We start from the raw sequence: 26,506 nt of genomic DNA, 5'->3' as shown, positions 1-26,506 counted from the left end.
AGGAAAAATGGATAGCCATTTGGAAAAATATAGTTGGATTTCTCCTTCCCTCAGTCCATATACCAAAATAAATTTGAGATCGATGCAGCATTTAAATATAATAAATGAAAACCTTAAAGTGCTTGGAGAAAACAATGAAGATTTTTTTAACATATGCCTGGAGTAAGAATGACCCTTTTAAAGCAGATAACACAAAATTCAGAAATCATTAAGAAAAAGATTTGATAAATTTAACAACATACAAAGTTTTTAAAACGTAAAGAAAATTGACTGGCAAAAGCAGCTTAAAATACTAAGGAAGTGTTAATTTCCTTTTTTTTTTTCCTAATGTTTATTTATTCTTGAGAGAGAAACACAGCACAAGCAGGGAAGGGCAGAGAGAGAGAGGCGGGCAGCAGCTCCAGGCACTGAGCTGTCAGCACAGAGCCTGACATGGGGCTTGAACTCATGAACTGTGAGATTATGATCTGAGCCAAATTCAGACACTCAACCAACTGAGCCACCCAGGAGCCCTAGGAAGTGTTAGTTTCTTAGTTAGAGGAGCAAAATGGTTAAGAGTTCACATGCATATATGCACAAATTCATACATACATTCAAATGCATGCATATCTGTGATTGTAAATACATATGAAGCTTAGTTGAATTTATAAAGGGAAACTGGGGGTCACAAAAATATAATTTCATCATATACCTTTTAAATTTCCATATTATTTTTCATTGCCGTCATGGATTACATTGCCTTTTCTGAATAAAATACAATTCATAAAAATAAACACATGTGACTTCTGGTTCCAGCCACAGTAGAATGGCTTGTTTTGGCCTGATCATCCAGCAAAAAACAACTATAAAAGCTGGAAAATTTTATAAAACATGGATTTGAAGGTTTTGGAAGGCATCCAATATAGAAAGGCTTGAAGGGCTAACCTCCTTGAGAGAAGGGAATGTATAATGTGAGATTCATATTCCGTCTGGCCTTTTTCACTGAAGTCATTTTCCAAATATCAGACAAAGGAAACAGAACTAGGCAGGAAATGCAAGTCTTGCTGCACGGAGGAGACTGAGGGCAGATTTGGGGACTGCCATGCTGACTGCCATTTAAAGGACAAACAGCAGGGGAAAAGGAAACTCCAGAGAGTTCAAAAATTAGTATACAAATCTCCCCAAAATCACGGGCTGACTTCTAAACTGCACTCAGAGATTAAGACTCCCAAAAAATTTTTTTAAGTCTTAGTAGAGACAGAATGTGGGAGGTTAAAATGCTCAAGCCAAGATTGCAGCAGCCACAGGGTGTTGGGAGAATAGCTAGAGTTCAAACACTGCCAAGGTGGGATGGCTTTGGTAAATTTCCAAGGCTTAAATCTGAGACCCTAGAAGGGCTATGCTCTAATATTAAGGGCTACGCCTTGGGATTAAAGACAAAAATAAAATAGCCCTAACAAAGACTGAAACCAAGTCTTAATGGGACCAAGGTGATCCACTAGTGCTCTGGCTGTTTTCCAAAAGAAAATTTAGCCCACCTGGAGGAAGATAACATCATTTTGAATTTCTACAATTTTGATCCAGTCCAAACATATGAGGCATGCAAAAAGAAAATAAACAAATCACCAAGAATCAAAGAGAAATAAGAAATAAAGAGGGGACTTAGATATTTTAGTTACTTGTTGGTTATTAGTTAGGTTGCCAAAAAATAAAGAGAAAGAGAAAATTTTAAGAGCAGCCAAAGAAAATCACACTTTGCTTTCAAAGGAGCACCAGAAAGAAAAAAAAAAAGACTAAAATTTACACCTTAAGGATCATCATTAGTATGGAAGGCAGAAGACAATGGAATATCTTTAAAGTGATCTAAAAGAAAAAGACAATTCACCTAGAATTCCCTCTAGCAAAAATATCCTTCAAAAAGGAAAGTGAAGTAAAGATGCGTGAGATAAATAAAAACTGAGCAAATGCACCATCAGTAGGCTTCACTACAGGATATTATAAGATAGTTCCTCATACTGAATAAATATGACCCTATGGAAACAGAACGTCAGAAATAAAGACAAACACTGGAAAAGGTAAATGCAAATGAATACTGACTACTCCAGTGAACAACAATAGTATCTTGTAAGGCAGATCACAAATGTAGAAGTGAAATTTAGGACAATAAAAGCACAAAAGGCAGGAGTGGGGCAAACAGTTAACTGTTTGAAAGTGCTTGCATTGAGAAGTGACAAATGTGCTAATTTAATGTAGACAGTAATACATAAAGAATGCATAGTACATTCTCGAAATTACCACTGTAAGAAAAATAACAGAGCTAAACTCTGAATGGAGAAGGAGAAAATGGAACTGTGAAAACCAATTTAAAAAAAAAAAAAACCCTTTAGAAGGCAGTCAAGAGGCCAGCAGGGAGCTCTCCTGCACTGCTATTCATCAATTGCAAACCCAACAGGAAAAGATATACCTTGCAAGTCCTTACTAAGATGTTAGGTACTACGGCACCACACCAGCAGTAGGGAAAGATTTCTTCTCTTCTCCCTACCATAACCCAGCCAATGAAGGACAATAACAACTCAGCCAATGAAAAGCCACATAGTCTGAACTCCCAGTTTCCTCCAATGGACTTTTTATTTATAACAGTCCTCCCAATTCTCCCCCTTTCCTCTATGAAAGTGCTCCTCCCCTCTGTTCTCACAACTTGCCTATAGTTTTGCTGTAGCTTACTCATCCCAGCTTGCAATTCTTTGCTATTCCCATAATATATGTATTTTTTTTTCTGGTAAAATAACTGACAGTTGTATTTTTAAGATTAATGAAATAATTAAATAAAACCTCATACACTCAAAAGTAGACAAAAAAAGGAGGAACAAGGAATAAAAAACAGATGTGCAAATGGAAAATATATACTAACCATAGGGGGTAAATATATTTCAGAGCTGACCAAGGAAAAATATATAACCAGAGGTACAAGGAGCACACACAAACTTTATTGGGCAATGCTTTGACAGGTTTGCTTGTGGAGGGATAGCTCTCACAACATGAGACTGATGAGAAGCAAAGGGGTGGGGGGTGGAAAGACACAGGAATATAATCAAGGGGCCAGGGAATCGCACAAGGGACTTAAGTGTGTAAGTGATGTCTCTTAGGAACCCAAGGGGAGCATGTCTGGTTGCTGGATGCCTCCTCTGTAATAAATGACTTCTTCAGGGAATCTTTTTATGACAAAAATATCTTCATACTTTGTACCTATTCTGAGAAAGATGTTTACATACAGAGATTAGACTGTAAACCTACTTTTACACCTACTGAAAAAGATGCTGGCTACCGAAGGGGAAATAACTAATTAGAGCACAGAATACAGAGCCATTATTTTAACAGTTCGAATCCTGGCTCCAATAATTATTTCTTGGATGATTTTTGAGGAAGTTACTGAACCCCTCTTATCATCTATAAAATGAACATGATAATAACAGTACTCTCCTCACTGCATTGTAGTGTCGATTGTGTGAGTTTAGGTGTAAGCTGCTAAGGACAGTGCCTGGCACAAACAAGCACTATGTGAAAATGGCTATTAGTACTATTTATAAAAAGCATTTGATAGGCTTCTATTTCACACAGAAATACTAGTTGTCTGATTGCTTTGTAAGATCTTTGAGAGAGCTTATGTGGTAAAAGACATATCTTACTTTAAAAAAATTTTTTTTAAATGTTTAATGTTTATTTATCATTTAGAGGCAGAGCATGAGAGGGGCAGAGAGAGAGGGAGACACAGAATCTAAAGCAGCCTCCAGGATCCAGCTGTCAGCACAGAGCCTGACGTGGGGCGTGAACTAACCAACCGAGAGATCATGACCTGAGCCGAACTCAGACGCTTAACAGACTGAGCCACCAAGGTGCCCATATCTTACTTTTTAAAAATAAGTTCAGATGCAACAAACCAATATGCTCCTAAACTGACACATTTAACTACCTAATTAGGTTTATTTCTTACTAGTATGGCAATCACCCTTACATGTACAGTATTTGATTACATTATGATAACTTTTGATACTTTCTAAGTTTGTGAGGACCTAATCAAAGTATTTAGGTATCAGGACTCTAACATTTGGTTTGTGCTCTTATTCCTGACTGTATCTCAGGGAAATATAGAAAATATGATTGGAAATATAAAGAATTTATTTGAAATTAGTCACAGCTCTATGTGACTTTGGCCAAAACAGTACATATTCATTTTCTTTTTCCATCAGCAAACTGAGAGAATAAATGGTAGTTAGATGAACTCTAAGACATTTCTCTAACACAGCATCAATCTGTGACAAATGTAAATTTATACACACACATAAACTCACACACAAGACAGGCAGAAGTTGTCCAACTACAGTTCTCAAAGGAGCCCAAGATTGTTTGTTTTGTTTTGTCGATTAAAACCATATCAAAGTTATGGGACATTTTCCAGCACATCTGTTCTGGATAATATTACCATAATTATTTCCTTCCATTGAACATCTCAGCAGTACCAAAGCAATAAGCCAAGTAGGAGCAAAAATCTTATTATTAGGCAGCAACAACAGTCTCCAATTCTTTTCTTCCCCTAATGTATGATAAACACTTCTGGTGGAATTCTTTGAGTTAAAATAAAGATCACTTGTACTTACCAGCTATAAATGAACACTCACCTCTCAGCTAAGTGCAACTACAGGGTCTGGTATTACTGCAAGGTCCAGGCTGCCCCCAACTGGGTCTGGGCAGTGGAGGCTAGAGCAGGCCACAGACTTGGACTTCTGGGGTACACACTGAGCTGCCGAGATCCAGAAGGCCCCCAAGCCGAGAGGCCTATTCCCCTGCGGCCAGATACCGCAGGAGCTCCTCAGTCTTGCCATCCAGAGCAGTGCAGCTAAGTGCGGATAAGAGGCACGTGGGAGACCTGACTCCCCAAGACGCCCTGTGCGTCCTCCACACACCTCTGGCTCACGCGACCTTCCACACTAGTCAGGGGGAACGCAGCAGGAGGAGCCCCCAGCCCCAGGCAGATGGTGGGCTGGGGCGGCCCCTGTTAACGCGGGCCTACAGTTCCAGGACACGCGGGGAAAGGCGAAGGGATAGCGAGCGAGCTGTTTATGCGAGGTTCCTGCTTAGCATCCAGGATTGCTGGGATTTCCCAGGATCTGGGGTGCGTAGCGCTAGGACAAGCCGAAGGAGTGGACCTCTCCCGAAAACCCCCAGCTACCAGAGTCCCTCCTGCTCCACAGCACAATTGATAATGCTGCGAAAGTCCGATCTCGCGATACCTCAGAACCAAACCTCCCGGGATCTCAGAAGGCATGTGGGCTTGACCAGGGTCAGAGATGATGGGAGGCACCAGTGAATTACAATGGCTGGATATGTCCCAAATCAGCAGGATTAAACGGAGTATGATGTAATCACTTTTCCAGATTCTGAATCCACGGGAGAGTGGGCATCCCCTAGTGCCTTTAAAAACTTCAAATTGATATAACTTAGCCTTTAATTTTAAAAGATTAGTGAAAGAGGATCACATTATTTGGCTAAACTATTTCTTCAACTCCTGAAAATTATGGTGCCACGGTTGAAATATCACTTCAGATAAGTGTTTTAACTCAACTTAAACGATGTCATTCTTTGTGCAATAAATTAGTTTAAACCCTAAATCTGACGTTTGGTATATTTGCAGAAATGATAGCTCTGTTTAGCTTACTGTGTTCTTCGAGAGTTTACAGTTCTTTTTGAAACATTTTAGAAATGCTAGAGAAGTCAATATTTCAAAATATAATATTGAATAGAAAAGCATACATTATAATGTGTCATTTAATAGGTTAGAAGAGAAAATCTTTTTGGAGAATTCTGCTTTGCTTGAAATACACAGATCAGTTTTATCAGATTCAGAACATTAAGGAAACACATGGTCTGGTAAACTTTAAAAGTTGAAATAATATCAATAGTATTTTATAAGCACTGACCTGTCTTAAACCCACATTTAGAATGTTTATCAATAAACTATTTTCATTAGCTCTAATATGATGTGATAATATACAGCAATATTCATTTGTGTCAAGAATAAAACTAGGAATTTTTGGAATAACCATTTATCAATATTGACCAACCATTTATAGAATGTAAAAAATCACTGTGTCCCTGGGGTAAAAAGATAAGAATGTTAAAATTCTCAAGGAGATTATCCTTAAATATAATAAAAGGCAAAATTGAAAAATTAGTATGGTCAAATTAAAAGGGCATTATTTACTTCTTACCAGGAGAATTGCAGGAGAATTCCTACAGGATTTCACTTCAAGTGCTGATGGATAGGTAGTGTAGCATGATAGATGCATAGTTTCCCAAGGTAAATAACAGAATGATTATAATAACAAGACTAACATATACTGACCACATAGCACATGTTTGACATTGACTACATTATACAAAATACTTCATTTAATTCTTAGAGTAATCCCTATTGGGTATTATTTGTCCCAGTTTTTAGGTGAGGTAAAGTGTAGAAAGTTAAATAACTTACTCAAGGCCACACCTTGTATAGAAAAGCATAGGTAAGCAATATGGAGCAAGACTACAGACGTTCTCTTTTTTTTTTTAATTTTTTTCAATGTTTATTTATTTTTGAGAGAGACAGAGACAGAGCATGACTGAGGGAGGGGCAGAGAGAGAGGGAGACACAGAATCTGAAGCAGGCTCCAGGCTCGGAGCTGTCACCACAGAGCCTGATGTGGGGCTTGCACCCATAAACTGAGATCATGACCTGAGCAGAAGTCAGACACTTAACTGACTGAGCCACCCAGGTGTCCCAAGCTATGGAAGTTCTTAAATGTTTTTATAGAATGATTTGGTTTTCTTAGATAATGGAAACTTACAGAAGAGAGTAATTCCAGTGAAAAATTTGAGGACAGATTGAAAAGGAATGGAGAGAAACAACATGAGGCTCCAGTTGGAGACACTGAAATAGTATAGGAAATTGATGATGAATATCTAGACTAGGGACAAATACGAGAAACCGTGTACTGACAAGAATAGATGGGACTTCCCTATTTGAGGGGGAGTGTGCAATGGGGAGCAAAAGATGAATCTGGGCAAAGTTTACATTTCAATCATGCTATTTAAGAAGATGTAATGTGTCTTTGGAAAAAAAAATGTGCCCACAAATCTGCTTTAAATTTTGATATTTTTAGTCTACAAATGCTTAAGTTTTGACTACTTATATTTTGAACTACTGAATTTCTGGCCAGTGCTTGATAAGTGATCATGACATTATTTTCTTTACCATTTGTTCTCCAGCAGCAGTCAATATGAGCCTCTCTATTCTTGTTTTTCTATTATCCAGCTGTCTTGCTTTCCCAGATTCTGCATGAGATTTATCTCCCTTTTCTCTGCTCCTGAACACATAGTCACTTATTTTCTGAAAATGTATGAAGTATTTACTGTCTGGTCAATTTTTAGTAATTATTTTCTATCCTTCAGATTCTTTCCTCGTTTTATTCAAATTTGCCCTTGATACAATGCTTATAAATATATGATTATCTGGTCTTCTTTTTCATATACAAATACTTAAATAATCAAGTTGACTTCACAGACTTCTGGTATTAAGGATGTTATTTATATTAATGTCAGTAACCCAAGTTTAAAAGACTTGCAATAATTTTGTTAATTTAAAATGATTTCTAAATCAAAATAAGGAATAAATTAAACTAAAAATATTTTGAAACATGATTAATTTTAATATGTTTACAAGGAAAGAGTAAATTCACCAGCAGAAAAAAAAATTACCAAAATTAACATTTTACAGATTTTTAGTCTCAAAGCACAATACATTTTTCATAGAAACAAATATATCACCATCATAGGTACCATAATATGGAAACATTTATACACAAGGCCATTTACCATTAATAAAATCAGTGGCAATGGTGATGCAATACATTAGTTTATCTTTGTTAAAATTTGTGCTATTATACTTCCTGGCCTGCAGGAGTATTTGCCAGGATACAAAAGAAAAATGTGTGACCTCAGTTTGAACAACACATAGAAAGTTCTGGCTGCCTGTGCTTAACCCTATATTTACTATATTATCACTAGGAATGTTTTCATACCACTATTCTACTATGGAATAAATAGTTCATTCCACTTACTAGTAAAGCCATTCCCAAGGAATCAAACATTTTAATAGATTCATTTGGATATTAAGGAATTACTTTATACAAAATAAGAAGTGCAATATCAGGACATAATATTCTATATGCCTAAACTTAACAGAAGAGAAAAACTATACAGGTATTAAGTGGAAAACAATTTCAGATTATTTGGAGTAGGTAATGGCATAGTACTGAACTGGGAAAAATGTGATGATATGGTTCCTTTCATTTTTTGAGAGTTGATTATATTTAAATGCACCAGATGATTTTCTGAGGGCCATTCACATTCAATGTTTAGATTCATTTTATTAGTGGCATATTCAAAGCACCATATAAAAGAACATGTGAAATGTAGAACAATCATGACTATGTAATTAACTATAGAAATAACTGCTAAGAAAATATAGCAATATTTAACACAGGATTTCTAAAACCATTACATATTCATTACCTTTCCTGAAGCTAATAATGTCCCATGTTTTATTTTTGCAGATTTTGTCTATCAAGATTTATATGCATTTGGCACTTTTTTGGGGATGAAAATAGTTGATATCTTCTGTACAGTAATGTTACAATTTTATACAAACTTCAGAAATATGGCATTTGGAATAGTCTTTACGATCCTCTTCCAAGTGTTCCATTTCACACGACAGCAAATACTCTGAATGCCTTTCCTCCTGGAGGATTCTGTAAACTGCAAAAAATACAAAAAGTATATTGATGTCATCTCTACATATAATCCTCCAAATAAATCATGCTTACTTATGACAGTCAAGAAAGCAGCTCTATGAATCCAGATGGCCAACTTTCTTAGGCTACTATAATTTATAGCTATTGGAAAGCCTGAGTGAGAATGACATAATTCTTTAAATCTCGGTTGTATGCTGAGCTGAAAGTTTACTAAAATTTAAGGTGCACAGTAATAATAGTATTTTATATAGAACTTAGTAGATTCCAGATCATGTTTTCCCATATTACCACCTTTGATTCTAATAAAACAGAGTTAGGCAGCTGTTTTTCCATTTTACTGGAGGAGTACTGAGATCCAGGTTTACAACTGACCAATATGGTTAAAAGTTAACTGCAAGTTGAGAAGACAGTGATAATTAAGCAATACTCTAGAATAATAACTTAGTATTTTTTAAGCCTGATGAAATTTAAATAATGTTGCCACCATACTTAATATTTTTAACATCTATAGTTTCAAGAAAAGTTTTAGTGAGGAATTTAGTGGTCAAATCTGAAAGGTCCTAAGAATTTCTTCACTGAAATGGAATCACGCATACAAGCACTCAATCTCATTTTAAACACAACGTATTTTAAAACACAAATTAAAAGTGATACAGAGTCATACATTTAATTCTTTCTTAAATTATTTATATTTTATTTGGCAATATCAGTTAAGATATGTTTCATTTAAATGCGTAAAAGGTAAAACATCGATAATACCATTAATTGTTGTTTAGTCTAATTAAATGTAAACTTTTGAAGTCTTTACATTTTTGAATGAAGTTTTTCTTAATAATAAAAAGGGGCTTTTAGAGATAAACACAATAAATGCTAGGAGGGAGACCAAGTGCAATTCCTTTTACATATATATTTACATACAAGAAAAGAAAGAGGAGACTTTTTAGAGTGAAGAAGTATGAGGGTATCACAAGAGTGCACATAAACATGTACTCACACAGACACACTAGGTTGTTCATACAAGCAGATAGCCAATCAAAAGCCATACTTATCTACAGGACACTGACAGAGTACTCTAGAAATTAGCTGGGTTTGGTGTACTTATTCTTTGTACACAGTGATACACTGGAAAAATGCATATTTCTTAGTCTACAGACCTACTGCTGAACCCAAGCTCTGAGACTGACTAGTTAGAAGAGCTTGGGCACATCATTTAACCTTTATGAGCCTAAGTTAACCCATTTATTAAATCAGGGTTTACAGAATTGACTTTACCGGGCCATTGGTGGAGCTGAGCTACTAAAAGTGCTCAGCAGTGTCTGGGAAATTCATAGTAGGTGCTCAAAAATAATTATTATTCTCAGTTTTCTCAGGATATCATCTTATACTTTTAGAATAAATATAAGAAATATGACAGGTAAATGAAACACCACTTAGTTTTAGCTTATTAAATTGCCTATCACACTCTACAACTCAAAAATGTAGTTTATACATATCTATTTTATATATATCATACAATATATATTATAAATATAATGTGTATATATTAAGTGCTGTGTATGTGTGTGTTTCCATTTTACTGAAGACATTCCTAGGATCTTTCAGATTTGACCATTAAATTTCCTCACTAAAATTTTTCTTGAAACCAGGGCACCTGGGTGGCTCAGTCGGTTGAGCATCTGACTCTTGACTTCAGCTCAGGTCACTATGTCATAGTTTGTGAATTCAAGCCCCATATCAGGCTCTCCGCTGTCAGTGCAGAGCCTGCTTGGCATTCTCTCTCTCCCTTCCCCCACTTGCTTGTGCTCTCTCTCTAAATAAACTTAAATTTTTTTCTTGAAACCATAGATGTTAAAAATATTTATCAGTATGATAGCAACATGATTTAAATTTTGTCAGACTCAGGAAATAATAAGTTAGTGCTCTAAACTTCCTATGAACCACATGAGTCAGGTTATAGAGAAATCACCTTCTTAACAATGGCTTCTTGATATGGTCTGCTGAAAATAGATGGTAAATGCAAAGCTGTCTTTTTATAAAGATGGCACTCAGAAGGTTATGTGGAAGTCAATCTAGATACCCTGCATGGCACATCCTTTGGTGTCCTTTAGAGAAACTTTACCGTAGATGTGGAACCTCCACTAGCAATTCTGAAGAATCCAGTAAATGTCTAAAAGTTAGAAATTTTTCTGTATCCATACAATATACATAAGAGCTAATATTATTTGTACAGGTACAAATGATTTGAAAAATCACTATAGGTTCTGTGCTCTTAACTTACTTGATAATAAGTTACTTGATACTTAACTTACTTGATAAAGTAAGTCATACGAATTTTCCCAAACCACAAAAATATATAATACTAATGGACCAAATAATATGAGATGACCAGAAAGCATGGATTTATGTCATAATAGATATCCAACTTCCAATCAAAAAGAGAATTTGGTTCTGGAGAAAATCAGACTCACTCTTTTATCAAATACTTTGTCATATAACTGGATTAGAAAAATATTCAGTGCCCTGCTCACCTAGAAAGAATTATATATAAAAACTAATCTAGAAAATCCAAAGGAGGATGAAAGAAATTTCCTTATTAACAATTAACAAAAGAGTGGTTCTGACTCATAATCCGATTTTCATGTTGATTTTTATAAGCCTGGAGGAGACAGGCACCTCTGGTACTTCAGATTCTCCCATCCCTGGAAGACCAACCATTTCAGCGTGCAAAGGAAACACACTGGCACAGCCACATAACTCCAAACCCATACTAAAGTGAGTTGGTTATAAAGCAAGCATAAAGGTGTATGTATGTATATGTAGAGAAAGAGAAAGAGAGACAGACACGGGAGGAGAGAGGGAGAGAGACTCTGAGTATATAAAATACAAAATATATATGTAAACAGATTTTTAAATTTACCTTTCTGAGAAGATTCCATTCTGAAAAGACGCAGTGTAAGTCTTTCTTTTGTCCACAGGCATGACGTCAACATAACCACCATGATTTCGAACCACCCCAGCATGTACTGCTGCTCTGCAGATACTGGACAGCTGAGGCAACAAGGAAAAACCCACCGTTATTAGGAAATTCCTGCTGAACTTGTCCAGTCTACTGTTCTGTTGGACCAAAGTCACTGGCACTTGTCTCTATACATATAGTCAGCAGTTACAGGTTGATGTTCTGTGCATAAAGGAATGTTGCAAAAGTCACAGAGTTAAAGCCAATTCTGAGAAAGTCTGAAAGCAGATCTCAAGGGTGGCCACAATGGTAAACTCCCATCACTGTTTAATCTAACAAACACTTACCTTTCCAAACATCATGCTTTTTCTATAGTGGAAGTAAGTAATCAGATACAAATTCGCTCTTTTTATCTTTTTTAAATGTTTATTTTTGAGAGAGAGAGAGAGAGAGAGAGAGAGAGAGAGCGCGCATGAGCAGGGAGGGGTAGAGAAAGAGGGAGACACAGAATCCAAAGCAGGCTCCAGGCTCTGAGCTGTCAGCACAGAGCCCAACATGGGCTCAAACTCATGAACTGTGAGACCATGACCTGAGCCAAAGTTGGAGGCTTGACCAACGGACCTACCCAGGCATCCCTGCTCCTTTTATTGCTTAAATTTTAGCTTTTGCTAGTCACTCTGACCAAATGTTAACAGGTTACATTATCTGTACTTGGTTTATGTTCATTTTTGTCTTATTAACAGATAATAGTTCTGTATATCTTTACGGTTCCTTTTCCAAAATACAGGTGTGTATTAAATAAGGAGTTTTCTTCTATTAAATAATATAGCCTACACAGAGAAAATTTAACCATGAAGCTAAATATAAAGAACAATCACAGCTTCCAACCTATATCTGCAATGTCTATCACCTTGGTTTGAATGGTCTGACATAAGGTACTATGTTTACATTGTACCAGTTATACCTTCTTAATTGAACTGGAGTTCTACAGAAGAGAAAATTATTGTTTCAGGTCCATGTTTTTAAAACCATTACCTACGGACCTCTAAAAGTTGACTTTGTTTTTTTTTTTGCCCCATTCAAGACTTCTCCAGATTTTAACATTTGCTTTAATCCTCATGTTCTACCAAAATTTGTCAATAGCTGAATACAGCCTGAGGAAATCCCACAAAATGAAACACTTGAACTGTTTCTGTATGAAACAATCCCCCCTCATATCCCAGGGGTCTTTTCTGATCGTACTAGTGTGTTCTATTTTTCTCTCTATGCACATGTGAGTGACTTAATGTGCTTTTTTAAGTTCACATAAGCATGTGCATCTTACATGACCTTGCTTTATTACTGTGCTCTGAACTTTGTGGCATCAGTCAGAACTTATTAGATCAGAGAGCCTGAATGCCAAGCTGTTTAATCCTTTTCATGCTTTTGCTATATCAAAAAATACCATATATCTAAAACCTCGTATCGTTACTCCGAAGAGGCATTTTATTCACAGTTTAAAGTTCCTCACTGATTTAACATTTGTATCCAATATGGTTCATAACAGATGAAATTAAAAATAATTCTGTACGCATTTCAGTATTTATCTTGCTCTGTTAAAAGAGTATTATCAGCATTTTCCCCAAGGCATAAAAGTGCTTACATATAACATTCACTAAATCCAAGCACTTAATATGTTTTGAAACTATTGTTTTGCCCATAACTACGCAGTCAGCAGGCATTCCTATTTGAGTTCAAAGGTCAGAAGAGATTTTCTTTTTATACCCGTACTTTGTAAGAATTAACATATCACGAAAAAAGAATTTATCTGTGAAAACAGTGGAACACTTTTAATGAATGCAGAAATTAACTTTATTTGTAACAAATGATAAAAATTCAAAGCAATAAAATGTACAAGTAGTAACGGAAAGAAACAGAGAGAGAGAAAGGTGGAGGGGTTGAGGCAGAGAGAAGATATTTTTCCATATCTTGTATTTAAAGAAATAATATATTTTGTGTGGGGGGGAGGGGGGGGTTGGTAGTTAATGCTTGAATCTCTGAATCTGCACTGACCACATAATAGTAGTCCTTGCATTTCCAACTAACTCTTAAAATGATTTATACAATCATTTCCTATACATAATTGCCTATGCAGTCCAATAAGGTAGGAAGATAAAATGATCTCAAGACACAAAGTCTAACAAAACCTAAACTCTAGAAAAATAGACAGCCTATAGGTATAAGAAGGTATAGGATATTATGAAAGATTTTCACCGGGCATGATTAAAATTTAAAGTTTGGTGCTTAAAGGGACAATCTAAAAAGAATAACTTCTTCTGAAATCTTTGAAGATTCTAGATAGGCTTATTCATGTACATTTATGGATTTATTTCTTCAACAAATATTTATGTGCAAGGTATTCGCTAAATTTCTGATGTCACTGTGTGCTCTAAGTTTTGTTAAGGCAGGATATAATTCTGTCTTGTTCACAGGTTGGCATACATCAAACTGTTAATAAAAAATGACGCTCCAATTGCCTAGCTGTTGCCCTCATGGAACTTCAAAATAATAAAAAAGATAGAGAAACAGTCATAACACTAACAGAATCAGGTAAGTGCTAAAAGTAAAAAAAAAAAATAAAGTTCTAGGGGTTGAAAGAAGGGCTATGTAATACATGTAGTAGGAGATCCAGCAAAACACTCCACAGAGAAAGTGGCAATAAATTAGGATGTGAAGAATGACCATGATTTTAACAGACAGGAAAATAAGTAAAGCATGAGGACTAATAAATTATTATACCAGCATGGCCTTTTAAGCTGCAAATAAGTACACAGCAAAGCTGAAGCCTGGGAGGGACTCAGATGTGGAGAACAATTGCAAAGGTAAAGCTGAATGAAAACAAACCCTGGACTTCAATGAACTCACCAACAGAAATAAGGTGGTGAATACTATTTCAGGTCTCTTTTTACAAACCTATTTCCATGGTATTCTATTGAATATGTGCTTCAAGAGTATATTTCCTGAATTTGTTTTTGCAACTCTCTGGCTTAGAAATTTGTAACGGTTTCTAAATGTCTGCCACATAAAATCTAAACTCATCAACATGCATTCAGATTCTCCATTTACATGTTTCAAGAGCTGGATACTCCACCCCTCACACAAAATTGGCTGCAACCCCTTTTAGATTGAATGCTCACCTGTTCAAAGATAAGCAAACCTATGTGTTATGCATACATCTCGCTTGCTGTCATCTCCCCGTTTTTGTAAATGTTGTTCATCCCACCTAGAATGTGTCCCTAATCCAATTCCCCAACCCACACTTGAAACCTGGCTCAAAAAGCACTTGTCCATACCAAAGGCCTCCCAGCTAAGAGTCCTTGTCCAACCCAGTATATTGGACAATGTCCATTATAACATCCCCTCAAGTGCTTTCTTTTCATATGTATTTTCACATATTATCTGTTCTTGATTTTATGGTGCTCTTTAAATCTTGCCATTTGCAACAATATGGACGGAGCTAGAGTGTATCATGCTAAGCAAAATAAGTCAATCAGAGAAAGACAAATACCATATGATTTCACTCATATATGGAATTTAAGAAACGAAACACATGAATATATGGGAAGGGGTAAAAAAGAGGAGAGAGGGAAACAAACCACCAGAGACTCAATGACAGAAAACAAATTGTGGGTTGATGGAGGGAGGTGGGTGGGGGATGGGCAAGATGGGTGATGGATACTAAGGATGGCACTTTTTGTGATGAGCGCTGGGTGTTGTATGTAAGTGATGAATCACTGAATTCTACTGAAACTAATATTACACTGTATGTTAACTAAAGTTTAAATTTAAAAAACTGGTAAAAAAAGAAGTAAAATTTTTTAAAACAAAAGAAAAACATGTTCCCTTGGCAGTGTAAGATATTGTTCATACATATGACAATCTCTTAATTATCAAGTTTACACTACAAATACTGAAGAACCAAAAGGAAGATTTAAAAAAACAAAATGAGGGGCACTTGGGTGGCTCAGTCGGCTAAGTGTCTGACTCTTGATCTTGGCTCAGGTCATGATGTGGTTCCCAAGATAGAGCCCCATGTGCTAACACTGTGGAGTCTACTTGGGTCTCTCTCTCTCCCTCTCTCTGTCCCTCCTCTGCTCTCTCTCTCTCTTTCAGAATAAATAAACTTCAAAAAATAAAAAATAATAAAAATACAAAATGAATTTTCCTTCAGAAGGATGCCTCTGGTCTATTTCAAAAGTGTCTGATATAACATATATGGGCAGGACATAAAAAAATTTTGGTAAAAATAGAAGCATAAAATACCTAGGAATAAATCTAACCAAAGATGTAAAGGATCTGTATGCTGAAAACTATAGAAAGCTTATGAAGGAAATTGAAGAAGATTTAAAGAAATGGAAAGACATTCCCTGCTCATGGATTGGAAAAATAAATATTGTCAAAATGTCAATACTACCCAAAGCTATCTACACATTCAATGCAATCCCAATCAAAATTGCACCAGCATTCTTCTCGAAACTAGAACAAGCAACCCTAAAATTCATATGGAACCACAAAAGGCCCCGAATAGCCAAAGGAATTTTGAAGAAGAAGACCAAAGCAGGCGGCATCACAATCCCAGACTTTAGCCTCTACTACAAAGCTGTCATCATCAAGACAGCATGGTATTGGCACCAAAACAGACACATAGACCAATGGAATAGAATAGAAACCCCAGAACTAGACCCACAAACGTATGGCCAACTCATCTTTGACAAAGCAGGAAAGAACATCCAATGGAAAAAAGACAGCCTCTTTAACAAATGGTGCTGGGAGAACTGGACAGCAACATGCAGAAGGTTGAAACTAGACCACTTTCTCACACCATTCACAAAAATAAACTCAAAATGGATAAAGGACCTAAATGTGAGACAGGAAACCATCAAAACCTTAGAGGAGAAAGCAGGAAAAGACCTCTCTGACCTCAGCCGTAGCAATCTCTTACTCGACACATCCCCAAAGGCAAGGGAATTAAAAGCAAAAGTGAATTACTGGGACCTTATGAAGATAAAAAGCTTCTGCACAGCCAAGGAAACAACCAACAAAACTAAAAGGCAACCAACGGAATGGGAAAAGATATTCGCAAATGACTTATCGGACAAAGGGCTAGTATCCAAAATCTATAAAGAGCTCACCAAACTCCACACCCAAAAAACAAATAACCCAGTGAAGAAATGGGCAGAAAACATGAATAGACACTTCTCTAAAGAAGACATCCAGATGGCCAACAGGCACATGAAAAGATGTTCAGCGTCGCTCCTTATCAGGGAAATACAAATCAAAACCACACTCAGGTATCACCTCACGCCAGTCAGAGTGGCCAAAATGAACAAATCAGGAGACTATAGATGCTGGAGAGGATGTGGAGAAACGGGAACCCTCTTGCACTGTTGGTGGGAATGCAAATTGGTGCAGCTGCTCTGGAAAGCAGTGTGGAGGTTCCTCAGAAAATTAAAAATAGACCTACCCTATGACCCAGCAATAGCACTGCTAGGAATTTATCCAACGGATACAGGAGTACTGATGCATAGGGCCACTTGTACCCCAATGTTCATAGCAGCACTCTCAACAATAGCCAAATTATGGAAAGAGCCTAAATGTCCATCAACTGATGAATGGATAAAGAAATTGTGGTTTATATACACAATGGAATATTACGTGGCAATGAGAAAAAAATGAAATATGGCCTTTTGTAGCAACGTGGATGGAACTGGAGAGTGTGATGCTAAGTGAAATAAGCCATACAGAGAAAGACAGATACCATATGGTTTCACTCTTATGTGGATCCTGAGAAACTTAACAGGAACCCATGGGGGAGGGGAAGGAAAAAAAAAAAAAAAGAGGTTAGAATGGGAGAGAGCCAAAGCATAAGAGACTGTTAAAAACTGAGAACAAACTGAGGGTTGATGGGGGGTGGGAGGGAGGAGAGGGTGGGTGATGGGTATTGAGGAGGGCACCTTTTGGGATGAGCACTGGGTGTTGTATGGAAACCAATTTGTCAATAAATTTCATAAAAAAAAAATTTTGGTAAAAATAAATTATTATGCACTCATATTTGCATAAGAATAGTTGTTTTTCAGTGTTATTATTGATTAGCTTCTCTGAGAATATGTATACCAACACAGAATGTTTCCTTTTTCTATATATAAATGTATATACATACATTTAAATATTGTGTAAACACATATATCCATGAATACTGAGAGCTGCATAAATTAAGATACTTACATCAGAATAAACTCGAGTTCCAATTACACGAGCATAATGTGGATTTGCCTGCATACAGTTACGAGGACAGTAGACTCTGAAAAAAAATATATATATATACAAATATTAAGTAGCGGGTTTCTTTAGCCATTCTTACTCATAAGACCACAGACATGCATACACAAATGTTAACAGCATTCTCACCCTATTCATTTTTTTTTTCTAAAATAGGTCAATTGTAGAAGCCAGGCAGTAGATGCAATTGCTTCTGCTTAATTTACCCACTTCTAGCGTTTGGCACAAATGTGTTTCTTTTATTTTCTAACTTAACCAGGAAGCTTTCTAATTCAGGGGTTAAGCAGAAAGACACATCAGGTTGTATCTCTCAGTATCTGGGAACTGTACCCAATGTTTCTGTAGAATTTAATAAACAGCTAACTTGAAACCGACTCATTGTCTGACTCACACATCTAGCTTCTTTCTTCTATGTTCACATCTTTGGTACATCTTTCAATTCCATGGTTTTAATTGTGATTATAAGTTACTGATTTCCAAATATGTATCCCCAGTTGAGACCTCCTAGTTCCAAATTTGTGTCCTATTGCTTATTCAATATCTCCACTAAAATCTAATAACAATTTCAAACTAAGGGTGTTTACAACCAAATTCCTAATCTTTTCCTCCAGTCCCCATATCTGTTCCTTATGTAGGCTTCATACAATAAATGGCAACTCCATTATTTCAGATCCTCAGGCCAAAAACTTTATTCTAGCTTCAATCCCTCTCTTTATCTCACACCTTGCATTCAGTCCGCCAGCAATTTCTATTGGTCATCCATGAAATAAAATCAGAGCATCCCTAAACACCTCAGTTACTATAGCTCCAGACTTTATCATCTGGTGTCTAGCTTACTGCTATAGGCTTTCCTATGATCTCCCTGCTTCCAACCCTGCCCCTTCCAGTGTTGGTTTTTTTCCCACTTGAATTAAAGCACACAAGACCAATCATATTCTTATGCTCCAAATACTCTAGTGGCTTTCCATCTCATTCAGAATAAATGAAAAAAATCCTTACAATGGCCAATAAGTCCTGCATATCCTGTCCCCCCATTATCTTTCTGACTCCATATCCTCCTCCTCTTCCACTTCTTCCCCCAGATCCAGTCATATTGGCCTGCCACTTCTCAAACATACAAAAATAGGCTCTTCCTCAGGGCCTTTGCACTTATCTGTCTCTGAGCATGGAATATTCTTTCTCCAGATATCCTATTGCCTTACTGATATCTGATTGGCTTAGCTCATTTAAATAACATTTCCAAGGGACATGTGGGTGGCTCAGTCAATGAAATGTCCGACTTTGGCTGCTCAGGTCATGATCTCAAGGCTCATGAGTTCGAGCTCTGTGTCACACTTACTGCTGTCAGCTTGGAGCCTGGAGCCTGCTTCAGATTCTGTGTCTCCCTCTCTCTCTGCCCCTCCCCCACTCATGCTCTATCTCTCTCTCACTTAAAAATAAATAAACATTAAAAAAATTTTTAGGGGCGCCTGGGTGGCGCAGTCGGTTAAGCGTCCGACTTCAGCCAGGTCACGATCTCACGGTCCGTGAGTTCGAGCCCCGCGTCGGGCTCTGGGCTGATGGCTCAGAGCCTGGAGCCTGTTTCCGATTCTGTGTCTCCCTCTCTCTCTGCCCCTCCCCCGTTCATGCTTTGTCTCTCTCTGTCCCAAAAATAAAATAAAAAAACAAAAAAAAAAATTTTTAACTAAAAAATAAATAACATTTCCAAAAGCTTTTTATTTCCACATAGGATCCAATTATCACTGTTCAATCAATCACATGATTAAAAACTCCACTCTGAGAGTTTAAGAAACTATCAAGTGGCACTTTTTTTTTTTAAATCAATGGGCTCTTTGATTCACACACACACACACACACACACACACACACACACACACACAAAAGGTTTGATTCACACACACACATAAAAGAACATTAAAAACTACATCTGGAAAAAAGGGAATTCATTTTAGTAAATAAATCAGAGTCTCAACAAAATGACTACATGAAAATCACTGTCTGATGAAGGAATCAATGATTTTACCAAAAGTATTCTAAACTCTTTTTTTAATGTTTATTGATTTTTGAGAGAGTGAGACAGATTGTGAGCAGTGGAGGGGCAGAGAAAGAGAGACACCGAATCCAAAGCAGGCTCCAGGCTCTGAGTTGTCAGCAAAGAGTCTGACAGGGGGCTCAAACCCACAAACCGTGAATTCATGACCTGACCGGAAGTCAGAGGCTCAACCCACTGAGTCAGTCAGGGGCCCCTTCCCCAAAGTATTCTAAAAATACTTCAATTGCAACTACCTTTACCAGCTGAAGCAACTCCTTCCTAAGATAGCTTTTAAGAAATAGCTGCATTTCTTATTTCTAAAATCTGTATAATACTGTTTATTTTAGAGGATATATGCTTATAGCATCTAAACCAGAAGCATTTAAATATAAATAAATGAGTTTTATAACTTTAAAGAGTTGATTTTTATAAAAGATGCTGTTGGGGGTTTCTATAGGAGGAAAGTTGTCCCCATTGAATGTGAAATTTTCTATGTGTGTTTGAGAACAGTTGGGCATTCACTGCCCATCCTATGGTAGTAATAGGTGCTCAGCCCTTAGGATCATACTGTGCTGGCTCTACCTTGACCATATTTGGCACTTGGTTTGTGGAAGGCCAAGGTGAGTAGCTCCAAACTGAGACAGTTTCTACTTAGGCAAGTTCAGATCAAAGATAGACTGAAGGAGGTTTTTACTTGATTGTGTTCTAATCTCTGGTTATAACACCTTGTTACGTGTGACTAAGAATGTCGACAGTGACCTGGTAAACATTCTTTTATATACAATTTACTTATAAGCATTGAATAAAAATGTATCAACATTTTAGTGATACCTGCTTTTACATTTTGGACATTCAATAGGCTTCAAAGCTCTAATTATTTATAGATACATGTTAAGCATGATATGATTTCTGCCCTCCCCCTCCATGTGTCATCCCCAGGCCAGAAAAAAAGATTTCTAATAACACACACAAACACATGATACTTATAAGGTTATGGTACTGAATCATAGAGATTGCTTATTTGGGTCTATTCTATCAGCTATGGAACCTCTCAAGGACACAACTATACAGGTAAATATTGTTTCTTCATGCTCATCTTGAGTTAATTTCCTTTCGTTTATTTGCCCTGGGCATTTTCTCCCCGAAAGATTTATGTCTCAACTTATTTAAGTTATATGAAATTCTGAAACAGATGTACCAACCACATGGTTCCCTAAAAGTTATAAACTGTCATATAAGTAATGTGTTATAACATAATTTATGAAACTATTAAAATTTTTATATGAGAAAAGACAACCCTTTGTTTCAGTAGTCTCTAAAAGGAAACAGAAGGGTGAATTTCCAGACTACGTAAGGTCAAAATTATGTATAAATCATTACTTCTACCAATTTGTTACGTTGGTAGCAGTAAAAGATAAAATTTAACTAGAAGAATTTTTCTTTTGGGGCAATATTTCCCTTTCTGGAATAACCGAAGAAACAGGAAAAATGCATTAACAGTCTACTTGAGTGATTTTCTGTTTATTTTGGAACAATATTACTATAAATTTATGCCACAGACATTAAAATTGCCATTTACTTAGCATCTACTAGAGGAAGGCTTTATGCTGGAATACTCTTTCGGGATTATCCTTACTATTTGGTCCTCATAGCCTAGTCACATGGCTGAGAGGGCCTAGCATTATACTGTACATAGTTGGTATTTCATAAATATTTATTAATGGATAATTCTAAATTATTTATGAGAGATGGAGACAGAATGAGTGGAAAAGGGGCAGAGAGTGAGGGAGACACAGTATCTGAAGGAGGCTCCAGGCTCTGAACTGTCAGCACAGAGCTTGACACAGCACTTGAACTCACAAACCTTGAGATCATGACCTCAGCCTAAGTTGGACGCTTAACCGACTGAACCACATAGGTGCCCCAAGAAGTACCCACTTCTTACATCATCACAGTCTTTTATTGCCTTGTGAACAACCAATATTATTCTTTAAGTAAAACATTACCTTAGTTTTAAAAGGCTAAGTGAAGGAGTGCCTAGGTGGTTCAGTAGGTTACGCGTCCGACTTCAGCTCAGGTCATGATCTCGCAGCTCGTCAGTTCGAGCCCCACATCAGACACTGTGCTGACAGCTCAGAGACTGGAGTCTGCTTCAGGTTCTGTGTCTCCTTCTCTTTCTGCCCCTCCCCCACTCATGCTCTCAAAAATAAATAAACATTAAAAATTTTTTTTTAAAATAAAAGGCTAAGCGATGAAGCTTTTCCAAAATAAACTTTTCCATAAAAAGTGAGCTCCTTCAGTTTTTTAGTAACTACAGTTTATCAATTATAATTCTATCTCAAATCTCAGTATTGGTTCTTGGAATTAATATGTGATTTCCTTGTATTAATGGAAGAAACGTGGATAGAAATAAGAGTGGATATGAAAAGAACTTCTTCATTTTTCCTATGTACGGTTATGACTTATAGCCATAATACTTCTAACAATTTTCACCTTAGCGTGGTCAAGATAAATGAAGCACTCTTTTTTTTTTAATGTTTATTTTTGAGAGAGAACGAGAGAGGCAGAGTGCAAGCGGGGGAGGGGCAGAGAGAGACAGAAACACAGAATTCAAAGCAGGCTCCAGGCTTGAGCACAGTGGGGCTCGAACTCACAAACCGTGAGATCATGACCCGAGCCGAAGTCAGACGCTTAACCGACTGAGCCACCCAGGCGCCCCAGAAGCACTCTTTCATTAGTGTGTAGTAGATAAACTCCATTATAATTTTTAAAAAGACAGTATACAAAACAAAAATAAAAGAAAGGCAGAAGATGGGCTTTTTGACATACCAATCTCAATTAGATTTATCTAATTTAGGAAGTGGATGGAAATACTTAAAAATATGTGTGTCATTATAGTTTCAGTGGTAATGACGTGTTGCAGACTGAATGTTTGTGTCCCCCCCAGATTCATATGTTGAAGCCCAACTCCCATTGTGATGGTATTTGGAGATTGGCCTTTATGGAGTTAATTAAGGTTAAATGAGATCATCAGGATTGGGCCTTGATCCCAAGAAAGGAGAGTCTCTCCTCTCTCTCTTTCTGTCTCTCTCAACCTACCTCCCCTGCCTTTTGAGGACACAAAGAGAAGGTACCATCTGGCAACAAGGAGAGAGGCTTCAGAAGAAACCAAAACTGCCAACACCTTGATCTCGTCTCCAGCTTCCAGAATTACGTGAAAATAAATTTCTATTTTTTACACCTCCCCCCCCCCCCCCCACCCCCCAGTCTATGGTATCTTGTTACAGCAGCCTGGGCAGACTAAGATATGTGAACATACAGAATACACGCACAGCCTTGGTATTATGGAACAGACAAAAGCACTCTGGCGTTTGGAGAAAGCACACTAGGAGTGTCTGGAGAGCAGGGAGTTCGTGATGAACCATGCTCCCTTTTGCTTTGCAGTTCAAGACCACAATTATAAATGGATAATTCTATCCATTCCTAAGACCATACACCCTTCAAATCCTGGAGACAGCAGAAGTCCAGGCAAAAACAGTTATCACAGAGTAAAAGCCCAATCCACGTATGTTCACTGGTCAAGAATAATGAGACAATTTAGAAAACATTACCTTGGGCAATGTGAAGCAGGCTTATGAAAGGGACAGAGCTGTTCCACAGTTGTTTCACAAGTGACAGCCTGAACTGAAGAATTAAAACACAAGACAATAAGCAACTCTTTGGCAATAATAACATGCAACAGGGTGGTAAGAAAATAAGGTTTAAAAAAGTGCTAACCTGTTACTTTAGAGACTGTGAAGGAATTAGCAGACTGATATTTGCTGAAAATAAGAACATAAAAATGTCAATCATTTTTTAGATGCATCATCATCGACATAGTTTCTGGTATTTTTTCGGTCTGTGAATACTTTGTTTCTTCTTAAACATTCTTACTTAAATATCTAAGTAAGCTGTAGTATAAGAATACATCATCTATTTTATGTTAAGTCCATATTAACTTCAAGTATGAACCAAATCAATACGAACCAAATTAATCATTCTTGATATTAGAGGACGATCTCTTCTCATGACTAATCTCAAAAACGTATAGATAATAGCATAAAGCCACATAGATTTATATCTACATATTTGTTTCCTATTAAAATTAAAACTCTAACTATACTAATTCCCTGTCACCATAGAACAGAACTATTTAAGCTCTCACAATGGTAAATACAAAGTAGCATTATAAAAAGACTTTTAGGGGCGCCTGGGTGGCGCAGTCGGTTAAGCGTCCGACTTCAGCCAGGTCACGATCTCGCGGTCCGGGAGTTCGAGCCCCGCGTCAGGCTCTGGGCTGATGGCTCAGAGCCTGGAGCCTGTTTCCGATTCTGTGTCTCCCTCTCTTTCTGCCCCTCCCCCGTTCATGCTCTGTCTCTCTCTGTCCCAAAAATAAATAAACGTTGAAAAAAAAAATTAAAAAAAAAAAGACTTTTAGATCATAAGTACCTAAAAGGAATGTGTGTTATTCATTTTTTTGTTCCCCCAGTATCTAGTAAAATGTCAACGCTGAATGAATTCCTCCTTATTGTATGCATCATTAAAAAGCAGGATAGAAGAATAGGTATTCCATTATATATCAAAATTTTTATTTGGCTTAATTATACCCAGAGTTTCAGAAAAATATCTACTACAAAAGATAAAGCTTATTTGTGATAGTATTTTAATAGGACACACCCTTCATGTTTCAAGTTTCTGTAATAAACAAAAATTAAGTTCAAACAAAAAAAAGTAAATAGGACTAATTTTCTTGAATCCAACACCCAATGTTTGGCTTACTGAAGCTCATAACTTTTGTTATTCATTGAAGGTAATTAATACATTTTACTGAATTAATAAGCCAATCAATAAATGCTTCTATACAGCTTTTGCTTAAGAGAGATTGCTAGGCACTGAAAACCATCCATAAAGCCTTTGAACAAAATTATTTACATAGAATAACATTCCATCAAATTTTCAAGAGTTTTTAATAAATTCTTTCTTATCATTATGAATCCTCCACTGTGGAGTCATGCAATTGTATAGTTAACAAAGGAAAGAAACTATGTCATACATCCTAAGAAAAGGAATTCCATATGAGGTTCAAAGTTTATTTTTTACACAGAAGAAACACACTACAAAGCTATTTCAAATGGCCACATTTTTCTAACTTGTATAGTTTATATCAAAATATGCCGTGCTCTAAAATAATATGTTTCATATATTTAATATGAGAAACATTTCAAAAGTTAATGCTTTTATGTTGAGTTCAATTACATTTAGATGGACAAAAGGTACATAGTATACATTTACATTTTAGAGAACTTTTCAAAATGCTCTTTTACCTACTAATATAGTTTATCTTATTAGCAAAGTTACTGTTGCATGAAATAATCCATTTTCCATAAACAGGGCAGGAAAGTACACAAAACAATTAGCCTTCTCTGAGCTATTTTATTTTATAGCTGAAAAATCTATTGCTTTACATTAGGGATAACTGTAAATCTATACATCTTCAATGAAACTCCAGAAAATGTGGAGCTTTATTTAGCATGTTCTTTAGAAGCAGAAAATGTTCAACGTTGAATTTAGATACTTTGGCTCCTTTTTGTCTTTGAAATTACACAGCTGAAGTGAGCTGATATGACAATTACCAAACTTCTCTATAAATTCTTCTATGCTTTGTTCTAAAAGAATTTGTCAACTCATTATTAAGATTTAAAATCATCTCATCCAAAAGGTCATTTGGGTACTTACCCAATTGTCTGAACACCATTTCTATTGGATTTGATGAAATAATGTTTTCTTCCTTGTCTAGTGATATCCACCCAACCACCATCATTGTCTATTATGCCATAATGAATTGCGGCTCTACAAATGCTGGATTGCTTAGAGAAAAAGGAAGGGAGAAAAGAATATTAAAACACTAAGACTGCTACATAGGACATGACTAGCTATTACTTAAATGACTTTAAATTAAACACACATACCTGAGCAAAATATCTATACTTCATATAAATCATTGTGTTTGCATTAAAAAAATCAAACTTTATATAGAAAGATCCTGTTCCAAAATCATTATATTTATTATACTTACCATTTCATAATGTACACTGCCAATAACTTTGGCTTTACTATCCAAACAGCCAGCAGGGCATTCATATCTAGATGAAAGAAATCAGGACCAAAATTTAGTTTTTCTGAATGTTAGTGTGAAATAAAAATATTACTTGTATTTTGTCAGGTAATTTTGAAAATAAGGATAAACATTACCTATTGCAGGTTGTTCCCTTGCACTGATCTCTTAATCTTACTTCACAAGAAACAATTTGGGCTGAAAAGTTAAAAAAAAAAAGT

At 36.5% G+C, this 26,506-nt stretch overlaps 1 protein-coding gene across 2 annotated transcripts in view; it reads right to left on the bottom strand.

The window, feature by feature from the left end:
• Window positions 1-8,624: 8,624 nt before the first annotated feature.
• The window catches only part of CRISPLD1 (cysteine rich secretory protein LCCL domain containing 1), a 50,187-nt gene continuing 32,305 nt past the window's right edge, over window positions 8,625-26,506 (bottom strand). For both annotated transcript variants that reach the window (XM_043601226.1, XM_043601227.1), the window contains 8 exons: window positions 26,423-26,483; window positions 26,247-26,313; window positions 25,907-26,037; window positions 23,909-23,952; window positions 23,743-23,815; window positions 18,046-18,121; window positions 11,743-11,873; window positions 8,625-8,829 (listed from right to left, as the gene is read on the bottom strand). In XM_043601226.1, the coding sequence (XP_043457161.1) occupies window positions 8,778-8,829; window positions 11,743-11,873; window positions 18,046-18,121; window positions 23,743-23,815; window positions 23,909-23,952; window positions 25,907-26,037; window positions 26,247-26,313; window positions 26,423-26,483 (635 nt within the window). In that variant the 3' untranslated portion in view covers window positions 8,625-8,777. The remainder of the gene's footprint in view (window positions 8,830-11,742; window positions 11,874-18,045; window positions 18,122-23,742; window positions 23,816-23,908; window positions 23,953-25,906; window positions 26,038-26,246; window positions 26,314-26,422; window positions 26,484-26,506) is intronic.

The sequence above is a fragment of the Prionailurus bengalensis genome, chromosome F2 (genome assembly GCF_016509475.1).
Source record: "Prionailurus bengalensis isolate Pbe53 chromosome F2, Fcat_Pben_1.1_paternal_pri, whole genome shotgun sequence".
In the NCBI taxonomy this organism is placed as follows: domain Eukaryota; kingdom Metazoa; phylum Chordata; class Mammalia; order Carnivora; family Felidae; genus Prionailurus; species Prionailurus bengalensis.
This window is presented reverse-complemented; position numbering and strand designations above follow the sequence as displayed.